The sequence below is a fragment of the Erinaceus europaeus genome, chromosome 5 (assembly GCF_950295315.1).
Source record: "Erinaceus europaeus chromosome 5, mEriEur2.1, whole genome shotgun sequence".
In the NCBI taxonomy this organism is placed as follows: Eukaryota; Metazoa; Chordata; class Mammalia; order Eulipotyphla; family Erinaceidae; genus Erinaceus; species Erinaceus europaeus.
In genome coordinates, this window is record NC_080166.1 from 47,191,795 (window position 1) to 47,206,084 (window position 14,290).

General features: G+C 36.4%; 1 protein-coding gene across 2 annotated transcripts in view; it reads right to left on the reverse strand.

The window, feature by feature from the left end:
• Nucleotides 1–14,290, reverse strand: part of CWC27 (CWC27 spliceosome associated cyclophilin) — a 224,467-nt gene that overhangs the window by 166,894 nt on the left and 43,283 nt on the right. For both annotated transcript variants that reach the window (XM_007534137.2, XM_007534138.3), the window contains exons 8-9: nt 5,799–5,878; nt 4,557–4,590 (exon numbers count right to left, since the gene is read on the reverse strand). In XM_007534137.2, the coding sequence (XP_007534199.1) occupies nt 4,557–4,590; nt 5,799–5,878 (114 nt within the window). The remainder of the gene's footprint in view (nt 1–4,556; nt 4,591–5,798; nt 5,879–14,290) is intronic.

Here is a 14,290-nt window from a genome sequence, read left to right on the forward strand (position 1 = left end):
CTGCTGCAAGTGCGAATTCCCCTGGGTGGCTTGAGACCACCTATGTAACCTGGGGATCTCCCAGAGTTGTTCAGGCAATGTACACTTTATTTCAAATTACCTGCATGGCTTGCTCTTTCATCTCTAGACTTTGCTCAGATGTTACACTCTAATGGTCTTCTTGGTCAATTTACTAAAATGGCAGAAACCCCAACAACTGCATGTACTCTCTGGACTCTCTTGTTGTTTTTTTTCCCTCAAAGTATTTACCACCCACCTCACATAATACACATTTTTAAAACTTTTTTATAAACATATTTGTTTATTTATTATTATTGAATAGAGATAGAGAAAAATTGAGAAGGGAGGGGGAGCTAGAGAGGGAAAGAGACAGAGACACCTACATCCCTGCTTAATCACTCGTGAAGCTTCCCCCTGCAAGTAGCGACCAGGGGCTTGAACCTGGGTCCTTTTGCACTGTAATGTGAGCACTTAACCAGTGCAACCACCTGGCCCCTATAATACACATTTTAATTATGTGATATTATATGAATCCCACAAGAATAGAAACTTCTATTCTCTCTCTTTCTCTGCAAGCCCGGGACTGTCAGCATGTGAGTAATTGGCTCTCTCTCGCTCTCTCTCTCACTTTTTTTCACCCACTCTCATTGCCCATGTGTGTGCCAACATTAGAATGTTCTCAGTTTTCCTAAACAAAGCTCAAAATTCCTGAAGAAAAAAAAAGGACTTCTGGAGGCGGGGCTATGCAACAGCAACAGCTGTATTTATCTCCTCTCCTCTCCCAGGTCAATTGGAATACCAAACCTGGGACCACAACAGGACAGGACTAGAATGACTTCAGGAAACCAACAAATCACGAGTGAGTGCAAACACGTGTGGGTCATGTACAGAGAGGGGCCTAAGGAGAGATTAAGTGGCTGGTAACAGTCCGCCAGTATACCAGTTGAGACACTACCTCCAGTCTGTTTCACCAACAAAAGACGGGTGGAGGGAAGAGTACTCCCTTAAGACATACCAAATGCAACTGTGAGTCTCCATTGCTACTGCCCTCAGAATCTGGAGAAGTGAGGGTGGGGGGAAGGCCCTGTGCTGACATAAGGGGACAGAGAACTAATGAGGAAACTCAGGAGAAAATCTATACCTCACTGGCCTAGTGGTAGGGCTGTGTGAGTCTCTTTGCATAACCATTGGATTATCTCTGCCCCACCCTGCTTTATCTCTTGGTTAGGAGTCAATGATTAAGCTAAGATGCTTACTTATACTTTAAAAGCCCTCAGGCTCCCATAGCCTACAGGGAAGAAAAAGAACAAAAGAGGCTTTTAAGCCACTGTGTTCCAAATCAGGGATTGAAATACTATTGAAACAACAGTTAATTTCCACAACTGCAAACTCTTTAAGTATCTTAATTAGACACAAGTCAATACAGGGAAGAGTGATCAGTAATTTGAAAAGTACTGAGAGAGGAACCTCGTAACATACTATATAAAATGGTTAAACCAACAAGAAATATTGGAGAAATGAACCAGGATAAAAGTCCAGCTATAAACCCCCCAAAGGCTGAAGCACAGAATAATGAGGTCAACACTAGTGAAGGAAATAATCACAGGAGTGAGTAAAGAGTTTGAAAGAATAATCATCAGAAATGCAGAAACAACGAATGAGACCCTGGAAAAAAAACACTAATTATATCAAGGTTATTAGAGAGCTGAAAGCTGAAATAGTTGAGCTAAGAACACAACTAGCTGAACGAGCTAAAACAGTATCAGAACAGGGTAACAAAAGAGATGAACTCCAGAAAACAGTACAGATACCGCAGTATATTAAAAAGATTGTTCATCATGACCAAGTGAGGTTTATCCCAGGGATGCAATGTTGGTTTAATATACATAAATCAATTAACATGATCCACCACATCAACAAAAGCAAGACCAAAAACCACCTGGTCATATCAATAGATGCAGAGAAAGCCTTTGACAAAATACAACATCCCTTTATGATCAAAACACTACAAAAAAATGGGAATAGATGGAAAATTCCTGAAGATAGTGTAGTCTCTATATAGCAAACCTACAGCCAACATCATACTCAATGGTGAAAAACTGGAAGCATTTCCCCTCTGATCAGGTACTAGACAGGGATGCCCATTATCATCATTATTATTCAACATAGTGTTGTAAGTTCTTGCCACAGCAATCAGGCAGGAGCAAGGAATTAAAAGCATACAGACTGGAAGGGAAGAAGTCAAATTCTCCCTATTTGAAGATGATATGATAGTATACATAGAAAAACCTAAGGAATCCAACAAGAAGCTTTTGGAAATCATCAGGAAATACAGTAAGGAGTCAGGCTACAAGATTAACACTCAAAAGTCAATGGCATTCCTCTATGTAAACACTAAGTTAGAAGAAGTTGAAATCCAGAAATCAATTCCTTATACTATAGCAACAAAAACAATAAAATATCTAGGAGTAAACCTAACCAAAGAAGTGAAAGACTTGTATACTGAAAATTATGAGTCACTACTCAAGGAAATTGAAAAAGACACAAAGAAGTGGAAAGATATTCCATGTTCATCGGTTGGAAGAATTAACATCATCAAAATGAATATACTACCCAAAACCATACCCAAAGCTAAATTTAATGCTATCCCCATCAAGATCCCAACCACATTTTTTAGGAGGATAGAATAAATGCTACAAATGTTTATCTGGAACCAGAAAAGACCTAGAATTGCCAAAACAATCTTGAGAAGAAAGAACAGAACTGGAGGCATCACACTCCCAGATCTCAAATTGTATTTAGGGCCATTGTCATCAAAACTGCTTGGTACTGGAACATGAATAGACACACTGACCAGTGAGATAGAATTGAGAGCCCAGAAGCAAGCCCCCACAGAGATGGATATCTAATCTTTGACAAAGGTGCCCAGACTATTAAATGGGGAAAGCAGAGTCTCTTCAACAAATGGTGTTGGAAAAAATGCGTTCAAACATGCAGAAGAATGAAACTGAACTACTATATTTCACCAAATACAAAAGTAAATTCCAAGTGGATCAAGGACTTGTATGTTAGATCAGAAACTATGAGATAATTAGCGGAAAATATTGGCAGCACTGTTTTCCGCATAAATTTTAAAGACATCTTCAATGAAACGAATCCAATTAAAAGAAGAGTAAGGCAAGCATAAACCTATGAGACTACATCAAATTAAAAAGCTTCTGCACAGCAAAAGAAAGCACTACCCAAACCAAAAGACCCCCCACAGAATGGGAGAAGATCTTTACATGCCATCCATCAGACAAGAGGCTAATAACCAGAATATATAAGGAGCTTGCCAAACTCAACAACAAGAAAACAAATAACCTCATCCATAAATGGGGAGAGGACATGGACAGAATTTTCACCACAGAAGAGATCCAAAAGGCCAAGAAACACATGAAAAAATGCTCCAGCTCTCCACCCTGTCATAGATACTCTCTGGTCACTATGGTCAACTTTGAACTCCTGAAAAACACAAAACTACCTCATGCTTCAGAACCTTTTGTTCATAAGATTCTACTACCTTTAGCACCCTCACCCCTACTCTTGACTGCTAAGTATGACCGCAAACTAAAGCCTCAGATGAAGTTTTCCTAAATAACGTGTAATCACATTCCAGGTTGGTTTTCTGAATTAGAGAAAACCTATCTTTTCTATTCTTTTTTGGACCTAATTAACTCCTATTTCTCCCATGAAAGGACTTCTGGTTTTCTTGTCCAAATTAGATATTCATTCTTTCTCTATTATATGTAATTGGATAAATTCTCTTTTGACTGTGGTAACAGATAAAGCTGTGCTCATGCATGAAGAACGATCAACTTCCAATGAAATATACAGTGCATGGATTTCTTTTTTTTTCTGAGCAACTATTGTATTTTTCAAATCCATATAATAGAGGTTTCTAGAAGATCTTAGTTCCAAGTGTCATATATATATATATATATATGTATATGTATATGTATATGTATATATATATATATATATATATATATATACACACACACACACACACACACACACACACACAAAGGGATGACATGAAAAATTTAATCAATTACATATTAAAGGAAAATACCTACCTCTGTTATCATCTTCAACAGCAAGCACAGTAAATATTGCCACAATTTTGAAAGAGAATGAAGTATGTATATGAAAGGAATACTATGAAGGACTTGTCTATCATCACTTAAATGTTTAATATACCCACTCAAAGTAACATATATGGTTGCTTGCCAAAAAGTGGGATGTATAGTAAAATAAAATGAATCACACCCGAATTTTGAGTATTTGATTTGTAGCATAAGAAAAGGAGTAGGCAACAATTTCATAGTTAAAATTCCAAATTTTTATGGAAAAATATTTGTTATACTCAAAAGAAACAAATATATATTACAAGAAGTATTTTTAAAAATATCAATTTTAATTGTACATATGTAATGAAATAGAACTGCATTGCCTTTAAAGAGAGAAAAAATAATTTATAAATTTTTATAATTTTTCTGTAAGTTAATACTCACATCATCTGAATTATCTGCTGCTTCACCTTTTTCACTACAAAAAAATAAGTCAAAACAAGTACATATTAGCTTCGAAAGAAACTAATAAAGTTATTCTTCTGTGTAAAAATTTAAAATGGTTTGCTGAAATTAAATAGTGTAAAAACATGCTTTAACATAGGAAATTCAGAATGGAATTATATAGTAAATGAAAGCATTCTAAAAGAAAACCTTTTTAATAAATGAAATAAGACATATCCTCCATTAACACATATATGAAGTCATTAAAATTATTTTTCAGAAGCAAACAATCATCAAATGGTCCCATTTTTATGAATAAAGGACTGTATAAAACAATTTCTCTATTAGTTGGAGTATTTAGGCCAAAGAAACTACAGTTCTGAAATATAAGAACATCATGAAAACATCATTTTGAAATATAATTTTTGAACATGAGCTTATTCAATGCAATAGCACCTCCCCCCTTGAGAATCTATAAACAATATATCATGTGCCATTACATATAGTAGCAAGTCATCTTCTCACTGCAAAGAAACCATAAAAAGAGTAATAGAGGGGGCAAGGCAGTGGCACACCTAGTGAAGCACACACAGTATAGTGTACAAGGACCCGGGTTCAAGCCCCTGGTCGATACCTGCAGGGAGGAAGCTTCATGAGTGGTGAAGCAGTGCTGCAGGTGTCTGTCTCTTTCCCTATCTCTAGCCCCTCTCAATTTCTGTTTTTATCCAATAGTGAATAAACAAAAAGGTTTTTAAAAGGAGGAGTAACAGAGTAAGATAGCTCACAATAACAAGGAATATTCTGTTATTTCCTGAAACATGAGAAATAATGATCAGAGAATTAGCCCAAAATGTGTTCGCTTCTTCACAAAATCCTTCTTTTCTGAGTTCCCTACTCATAACACCAATTGAAACAAAAGGCTTCAAGGAAAATGGAATCAAAGTAACTTTTGAGTTAAACATTAAACCGGGATACAGTTTTCTAGTACTCAGACTATCTTGAGATTTAAAAGCTGAATAATTAATTTTAAGTATTTATTAACACAACAGAGGTTTCTAGTACCAGGAGTGAACATAACCAGAATGTTTCCCTCTACTAGGTTAGAAATTACTATGTCCCTTACCACTTTTTGTTTTTAGCTGGGATAAATTTTTTACTTATGATAACTGTCTGCTTTCCACAAAGAAGCAAGAAAATTGTGAGCTATGACATAACTTAACATCAAACTAGCACCATACTAACCTTTCAACAACTGGAACAGAACTCAGATGTGGATCATCCTTGAGCAAGTCATGACTACTTTTGCTTTTTCCTTTCATACTCTAGAAAAGAAGGTATGATGCAGTCATGAATGGGGAAAAAGTCTTCTGAAAGAACAACTTAACAAATTAACATAAATCTAGTACTGACACAATGTAGTTAACAAGAATGATGTTTCTGCAATCAGGAAAATGAATAACTAAAAAATAACAGCTTCACTAACTCATTTTTTTTAGAGTAAAAGTGAGAGGCAGAATGAGGAGAGAGAGAGACAGAAGATAGAGTTACTATAGCAGTTCTCCAATATCCAGAGTTCCCCCAGTGTCATTCATGACTGGTCCCATATGGTGTAGAATTTAAATCCAGGATTTCAAACACAGTAAGGCATGTGCTCTTCTTGGAGACCTATCTCTAGACTCCAATTTTTTTTTGTTTGTAGAAAGTTTCATTTGAGGGAAAAGGAAAAAAACTAAAGCATCACTCTGCCTCATACAGTACTTTGGACAACCCAGAAACCTATGCCATGTAAGTCCTGCACTCTACCAGCCAAACTAGTGCCACAGATTTTGTCTGTTTTAAATTAAAGAATATACTACTCGGAAGTCGGGCGGTAGCGCAGCAGGTTAAGCGCAGGTGGCGCAAAGCGCAAGGACCAGTGTAAGGATCCCGGTTCGAGCCCCCGGCTCCCCACCTGCAGGGGAGTTGCTTCACAGGTGGTGAAGCAGGTCTGCAGGTGTCTATCTTTCTCTCCCCCTCTCTGTCTTCCCCTCCTCTCTCCATTTCTCTCTGTCCTATCCAACAACAAAGACATCAGTAACAACAATAATAACTACAACAACAATAAAAAAACAAGGGCAACAAAAGGGAAAATAAATAAATATAAAAAAAAATTTTTTAAAAGAATATACTACTCGAGCCAGGCAGTGTTGTACCGGGTTAAGCATACACAGTACTAAGTGCAAGGATCCTGGTTTGAATCCCCAGCTCCTGACCTACGGGGGGTAGCGGGCCACTTCACAAGTAGTGAAGTAGGTCTGCAGGTTTCTATCTTTCTCTCCCTTCTCAATTTCTCTCTGTCCTATCAAAAAAAAAAAGAAAAGAAAAAGGCTGTAGGAGCAGTGGATTTGTAGTGCAGACACCCAGCCCCAACAATAACAGTAACAGTAACAATAACCCTGGAGCCAAAAAAAATTATATATTCTTAAATTTGACAAATTTTTCCTTTGAAGCAGATTTATACCTTCTGAAATATATTGTCATGATAAAAATCAATACATTTTAAATTTTCTATATTAATATGGAATTCTCTACATTCTGTTACAGAATGTGAAACCATGAAGGCACTGGGCCCTAGTAATAACCTTGGTAGCAAACAGTAAAATAAAGACCCAACCAATTAAAATGTGCTTATAGTTTAGCTTTATAAGATAAGGCAAAATAATTTTTCAAGTGGTTAACCCAAACTAAAGATGCTACCTAGCTGTAGTCTTGGAAAATAGAGAATCTGAATTATGCAAGTAAACATTTCTAATCCTATAACCTCATAAACCAAGAAAATAAATTGATTACTTAATGATAATTTTTCCAATAATATAAATTTAAAACAAAAAAAACGTTCAAAAGGCAGAAGGTGATGTAGAAAAAGAGCATAAGACAAGAAGTTAGTTTGGACTACATTTAAAATATAATACTCAATAATTCTATGGATATATAAATTTAAATGAACATAACATGATCTAAAGAAGAAAAAAACTGAATATTTTTTATTCTTACATCCCTTCTCCCTGCATTTCTAGTTATCTATGCTTATCTCCATCTATCCTAACAAATATTCTTTTATTAAATTTTGCAGACAGTTCCTTCCCTCAGAGTCATAATCTGAAACAACCTATCAATTACAACTAAATAGGCCACAATCGTCCCAGTCCAGCCTCTCAATTAGCGGATCAAAAAGTTGAGGGATGAGGAGAACGATTATTATGCATAAAGGCTTTCTTCCTGAGACTCCAAAGACCCATGTTCAATCCCCCACATCATCATAGAGAATAGAGCTGAACAATGTTCTGGTTTAAAACAAAAGGAGGGGATGTAGACGGAGGAGGAGGAGTTATTCTAATAAATACCAGGAGTAAGATCAGAATTCAAGTTGCTAAGTTCTTGATCAACGAACTAAATTACTTCATTTACTTATAAATATTAGCTCATTCACATTTTGGGAAACAAGTTCTAATATACTTTAAAATAAAAATTTGGGGCCAGATGGTGGCGCACCTGGTTGAGTGCATGTATTACAATACATGAAGACCCAGGTTCGAACTCCCGGTCCCCACCTGCAGAGGGAAAGCTTTGTGAGTGGTGAAGCAGTGCTGCAGGTGTCTCTCTGTCTCTCTCCCTCTCTATCACCCCCTTCTCTCTTGATTTCTGGCTGTCTCTATCCAATAAACAAAGAATTAAAATAAATAAATAAATAAATAAATAAATATTAACTACATAAAAGCAGCTGTTACGGCTGCTGAACAAAATAGTAAATTAGTGTGATCAGCGTCAGATGCTCAACAGTCAATTCAAAACTATCTGCAAGCAACTCCAAAACTGAACAACAAAACTATTAGAAAATTGTACTATTATCTGCAACTCCAAAACTGAACAACAAAACTATTAGAAAATTGTACTATTATCTGCAACTCCAAAACTGAACAACAAAACTATTAGAAAATTGTACTATCATGTGGTACTTCACGATCAAGAACAAAGAAGCAAAGAAATATAGAGAACTAAAGAGGGAATAAGAAGAAATAGAAGAAAGAGTGGTAGAGGTGCAATGCCATAGAGAAACAACATGGGTCAAGAAGTTAGAAGCTAGGTGCCAGGTGGTAGCGCACCTGGTTGAGCACACGTGCTACAGAGCACAAGGACTGGGGTTCAAGCCATGGATCCCAGCTTGCAGCGGGAAATCATCACAATTGCCGCATGGCTGTCTCTCTCCCTCTCTATCTCCCCCTTCTTCTCAATTTCTGGTTGTCTCTACCAAATAAAGTAAAATAATAAAAAAAAAATGAAAGAAATTAGCAGCTTTATGAAATGACTCTTAGTCAACTTGAACGGTTACAGTGTTGAGTTTTTTAATTGAACAACAGTCTAGATGTCTTTTAGATTGTCTTAGAGGTCAGCAAGATAGCTCACCTGGATAGCTCCCACTACAATGGAAGAAACTTTGATGCTGTAGTACACCCCACCCCATGGCACAACCCTACTCCAGTCTCTCTCCTTCTATCAAAACACTGATGCCACAGAGATGAAAAAGTGTGTGTGTGTGTGTGTGTGTGTGTGTGTGTGTGTGTGTGTGTGTGTTTAGCTGTCAATGTTAGTAGACCTTGAATAAAGCAAAGTATTCATATTCTAGCATATATGGTGCAGGGGAACTGACTGAGGGTCTCATAAATGCAAGTCCTGTGCTCTACAGACTGAGCCACCTTGCAGACCATGTCTGTATCTTTCTGAAATGTGGCAAAACTAAACAAAATGCTGCAAAACATAATACCAAGTATGTAAAGAATGTTAAGTTTCTTGCCACAGAGACCTTACTCTTGGTAAGATTTACTATAAAGCCTTATACATATATATTCAGTTCATTTTATTTAACCAAAGTACAGAAAGCACTCCTATTACATTTCAAGTTGCTAGCTCAAATTATCAGGCACAGATTGACAACAAAGCACTCTTTGGACAGAAGTATTCAATCAGCCTAAATCCACCTGACTGTATTATCTTGCAGATCACATTTACTAGTGTTGTCCACAAGAATATCATGATAGACTCTGACAGTGCTTTCCTAGGCTCAATGTATGTTATTATGGCATCCTGCTATCATGCACTACTATCAAAAAGGAAATGAAGTCAGTCTGGCAAGTCACTTAGCCAGAGTCTCAGTTTCCTCGTCTAAAAAGAAAGGAAGTTGGACTAGATCCCTTTGAGCTATAAAATTCTATTAGTCTAAAAGAGATTATATCAGGTAGTAGAAAGATACTGCGATGAATAATGAAGGAAAGCTAACCCATGTGGGAGAGATACTTTGTCATAAATAAGTGGGGGAGGGGGGGACACACAATGTCTGTAATCCCACACTGATAATCCATAAACCAGAGGAGACTCTATCTTATTTCCTCTTTCACATAAAGCAAAGCCTCAGTATAGACTTTAGCAATTATTAACTTGTGATCAGTTTAAAAGGTTCTGGAATAAAGCTTTAACACTGTTGAGCCACTGAAAAAAGAAACTGGATAAGGAATGAATAATGAAACAATTATTTTCAAGCCCTTTAGAAATACTTAATTTCATTCAGTCACTGAAACTGAAAATTGTTCTTAGTCATTGTAAAAGATACTTGTCTTTGGCTCTAGTCAAGGCAAACACATTTAAAATCATAAGGTTAATCTTTCAAAATACAGTCCCTTGGTTGTAATTTTCTAAAGTTTCAAGCTAGTCTTCCTTTTTCTTAATAAGGTTTCATTTTCACCAAAAAGCAAACTATATTAAAAGGCTATTCCTAGACTAGAGAAATAATATGAAAGCAAACTAAATAAAACAGACTTCCATTTTAATTGTCTCTAAAATGTATCTCATGCTTGCTAAAGAAATTTCTCTTTCTCTATACCAGTAAAGTTCACTATTGTTTTGTTTAGCTCTATTTTTCTCAAACTAAATTTATTCATAACTCCCTTATATAGGCAGAAACAACCATTAATTCTACAAGCTCCATTCACAGGTGAACGACAAGTTGTTGGTGGATCATAAAGTTCATGTAAATGCCATGCTTTCTACATCTACTCAAGATATTAACTAGGACTTACTGGAAAATGATCCAGATGGGCACTAGAGAACTAAATTATAGCTTGTACTCTACAAAGTAGACCTGTTGGCAAAGATTTTTGCCAGCCCTCTAATCTTCCTGAGCATGAAGGTGGCATGATCATACTAGACACATTTTAACATTCTATAGCTCTCTGAGAATAAGATGCCAGTTACAATGTTATATTGTTTAAGATATTTGACTCTCAAATGTATCTTTCAAGACTGCCAACTGTACTAAAGTAAGAACTATCCATATTGCACAATTCTAAGAAGTACATATCATGTTATAACAAGAATTAAGACACTGGAAAATTAAGTTTTTAAAGGTAATGAACTATCATTAGAAAATGGAGTTCAAGTATGAGTCTGCTTGATCCCAAATTGACGTCATTACTACTCTAACACACACCACTCAAATTAACAAAAAATTTGCTATCAAAGAACTCATAGTCCAGTAAACTATATACTTATAAGGCAGAAAGTAAGGCATATAGTGTCTGGATAGAACACAAAGAAAAGATGCGTATTTGTTAAATATATATATATATTTTCTTAAAGGAAAAAATATCACAAGAAAGCAAAGGTTAAACAAGAAAAACTAGAAGAGATATATAAAGAACAAAAATAAAGAAATGAAGTAGGAATATACAAAGCTGTATATATGCAAGTAGTTCAAATCTGTTAAGATAGTGTTTCCTGCATGTGCCTGATAAGAATTCCAGGAATAATGCAGCTGTGAACATAGCCAAAGAGCAGAAGCAACCTAAATGCTGATGGATAGATAACTGGATATATATATTACATGGAATACTACTCTACAGTAAAAAAAAAAAAAAATCATATTGTGTCCTTTGGGACAAAAATGGATGGAACTGGAGGTGATTATGCTTAGTGAAATTAAGAAATGATGAAAGACAACTACTAAAGGGTTTCACTCATATATGGAAACTTTCTGAGACTTGTGAGAACTATCATAGTTATCTTCTTATCTTTGGGAGGTGGGAGGAAGGATAAGGATACAGAACCCTGGTGCTAGGTGTGGTGTGGACTTATACATTGTAGTCTTACAATCTTACAACCCACTACTAACACATACATACAAATTTCAGGAAATTATTTCAAAAATACCACATTTTAAGCCCTTCCCTTGAAGCTTCTGATATAGTAGGTCTGAAATGGGGTCTGGGAATCTCAATTAAAAATGTACTATAGTCTAGGAAGTTGAGATCAAAGTTATTGATGATCAAATAAATGCAAATAAAGACAACAGTGAGGTGGTTGTCAATTTTAACTGTGAGGATGTCATACATTAGAAAGGACAGCAACAGGGGGTTCCCGGAAGATGGCGGACTGAGAAGCTGCTAGTGGCTTGAACTCTGACCACATCTTCTGGAAACATTAGGATTTTCTGCCTTTAGTCGGCCAGTCAATAAGGGGTCCTAGCGGTGACAACAAGGAGGTGACTATAACTTAATTTGGGTTAAGAAATAGAGTAGAAAAAAGGGGGAAAATTTTTTTCTTCCATTTAATTATAAAGCACACCTCCTCCCCCTCCCCACCCCCCCATAACCAGTCCCTGGGGACCAGCTCCTAGCAGGCTCCCCTACTGAGCCTCTTTCTTTCTTTACCAAATTCCTGTCCCACCAGGGAGTATCATTCATTCTAAGACTATACCCTTCTGAAACCTCTGGCCTTTTTTTTTCTTTCTAAGTAGCCACCCCGCCCACCTCACCCCGCATAGCTAATTAAATAATTAAAAATAAATTTAAAAAAATCTTTACTTTCACTGCTCTTTTATGACTGTTCTTTTCCTTATCTTTTTCTTTTTTCTCTCTTTCTTTTTTTTTTCTTTTTCTCATTCTTGTCATGCTTTCTTCCTTAATCCTACAGCTTCCAAAGCCACAGGCCCCAGCCCCCACACCACCAAACAGTGTGCTTTTTTGAATTCACTGATACACATTTGGGAATTATTTGGGGGTAGAATTCTGACTCAGTGTGGACTCTCACTGCGAGTGTCTCTGCTCAACTTCCCTTCCTCCTTTAGCCACCCCCAGAATATACAGTGGATAGTAGACTTGCATAACTGTCTATTTCAGCCGTCCTTATCTAGTCCTCAGGGTTTTTTTTTTCTTTTCACTGCTCTTTAATCACAGCTCTTTTTCTTATCTTTTCCCTTTTCTCTCACTTGTCTCTTTTTTTCTTTCTTTTTTTTTTTTTTTTGTCTTGTCATACACTCCTTCCTTCTTCTTTGCCTTTCTGATTTTGTGAATTATTTTGGGGAAGAAATCTGACTCACGGTGGACTCTCTATGTGTTTATCTCTGCTCTAGTCCCCTTTCCCCTGTTGTTACCCCTAGAATATACAGTGGATAGTAGATTTGCATAACTGTCTATTCTTGCTATCCCTTTTTCTTTTCTCTTTCTTCTTCACTGGGATTTGGTTACTATTTTTTCACGGACTGGAGAAATTGTTTGGCTAACTGATAGTGATTAAACTGCTTTAATACTTGCTTCAATTGCTACTGTAATTCCTGAGGTTGGTGAGTGCAATTGTCATAAAGGTATTTAGTACAGTGTTGCTTGTGCTCAAGACACAACAAATGAGGAAGAACAGAGCATAAAAAAAGAAACACATAAATTAAAAAAATGGGTAGATCAAAAACAAATAAAACTGCTACTCCAATGAATGAAGACAATAGCCCAGAAGAAACTACAAATCAGCCAGAAGTAACCAAAGATGAGAAAAGTATGCAAGCAATAATAAACTTATTAATCACAGAAATGAAAACAACATTGGAGGAAAGGAATGGCAGTATTAGGGAAACAACACTTGAGACCCTCAAGGAAAATACTGATTATCTTGAGGCAATTAGAGAACTGAAAGCTGAAATAGCTATAATGAAGACAGAAGCTGAGGCAAGGGAAAGCAGACTAACAGAAGCAGAAAACAGAATTAGTCAGACAGAGGATGAGTTAGAGAAAACTAAGAAAGAGGTGAAAGAGCTTAAAAAGAGATTGAGAGACACTGAAAACAACAACAGAGACATATGGGATGATCTCAAAAGAAGTAACATTCGCATAATTGGCCTGCCAGAGGAAGAAAGAGAGGAAGGGGAAGAAAACATTCTAGAGGAAATAATAGAAGAAAACTTCCAAGACCTGAATAACAGAAAGGACATCAAGATTCCAGAGGCCCAGAGAGTACCAAACAGAATCAACCCAGACCTGAAGACACCAAGACACATCATACTCACAATGAGAAAAAGTAAGGATAAAGAAAGGATCCTAAAGGCTGCAAGAGAGAAACAAAAAGTCAAATACAAGGGAAAACCCATAAGATTATCTGCATATTTCTCCACTCAAACTCTAAAGGCTAGAAGAGAATGGCAAGATATCTATTGAGCCTTGAATGAAAAAGGGTTTCAACCAAGGATAATATATCCTGCTAGACTTTCATTCAAACTAGATGGAGGGATCAAAATCTTCTTAGAAAAACAACAGTTAAAGGAGGCAACCATCACCAAACCGGCCCTGCAAGAGGTTCTAAAAGACCTCTTATAAACAAGAACATCACTATAATACTGGCAATGTATCAGAGCAAACAAAAAAAATTTTTTTTTGAAC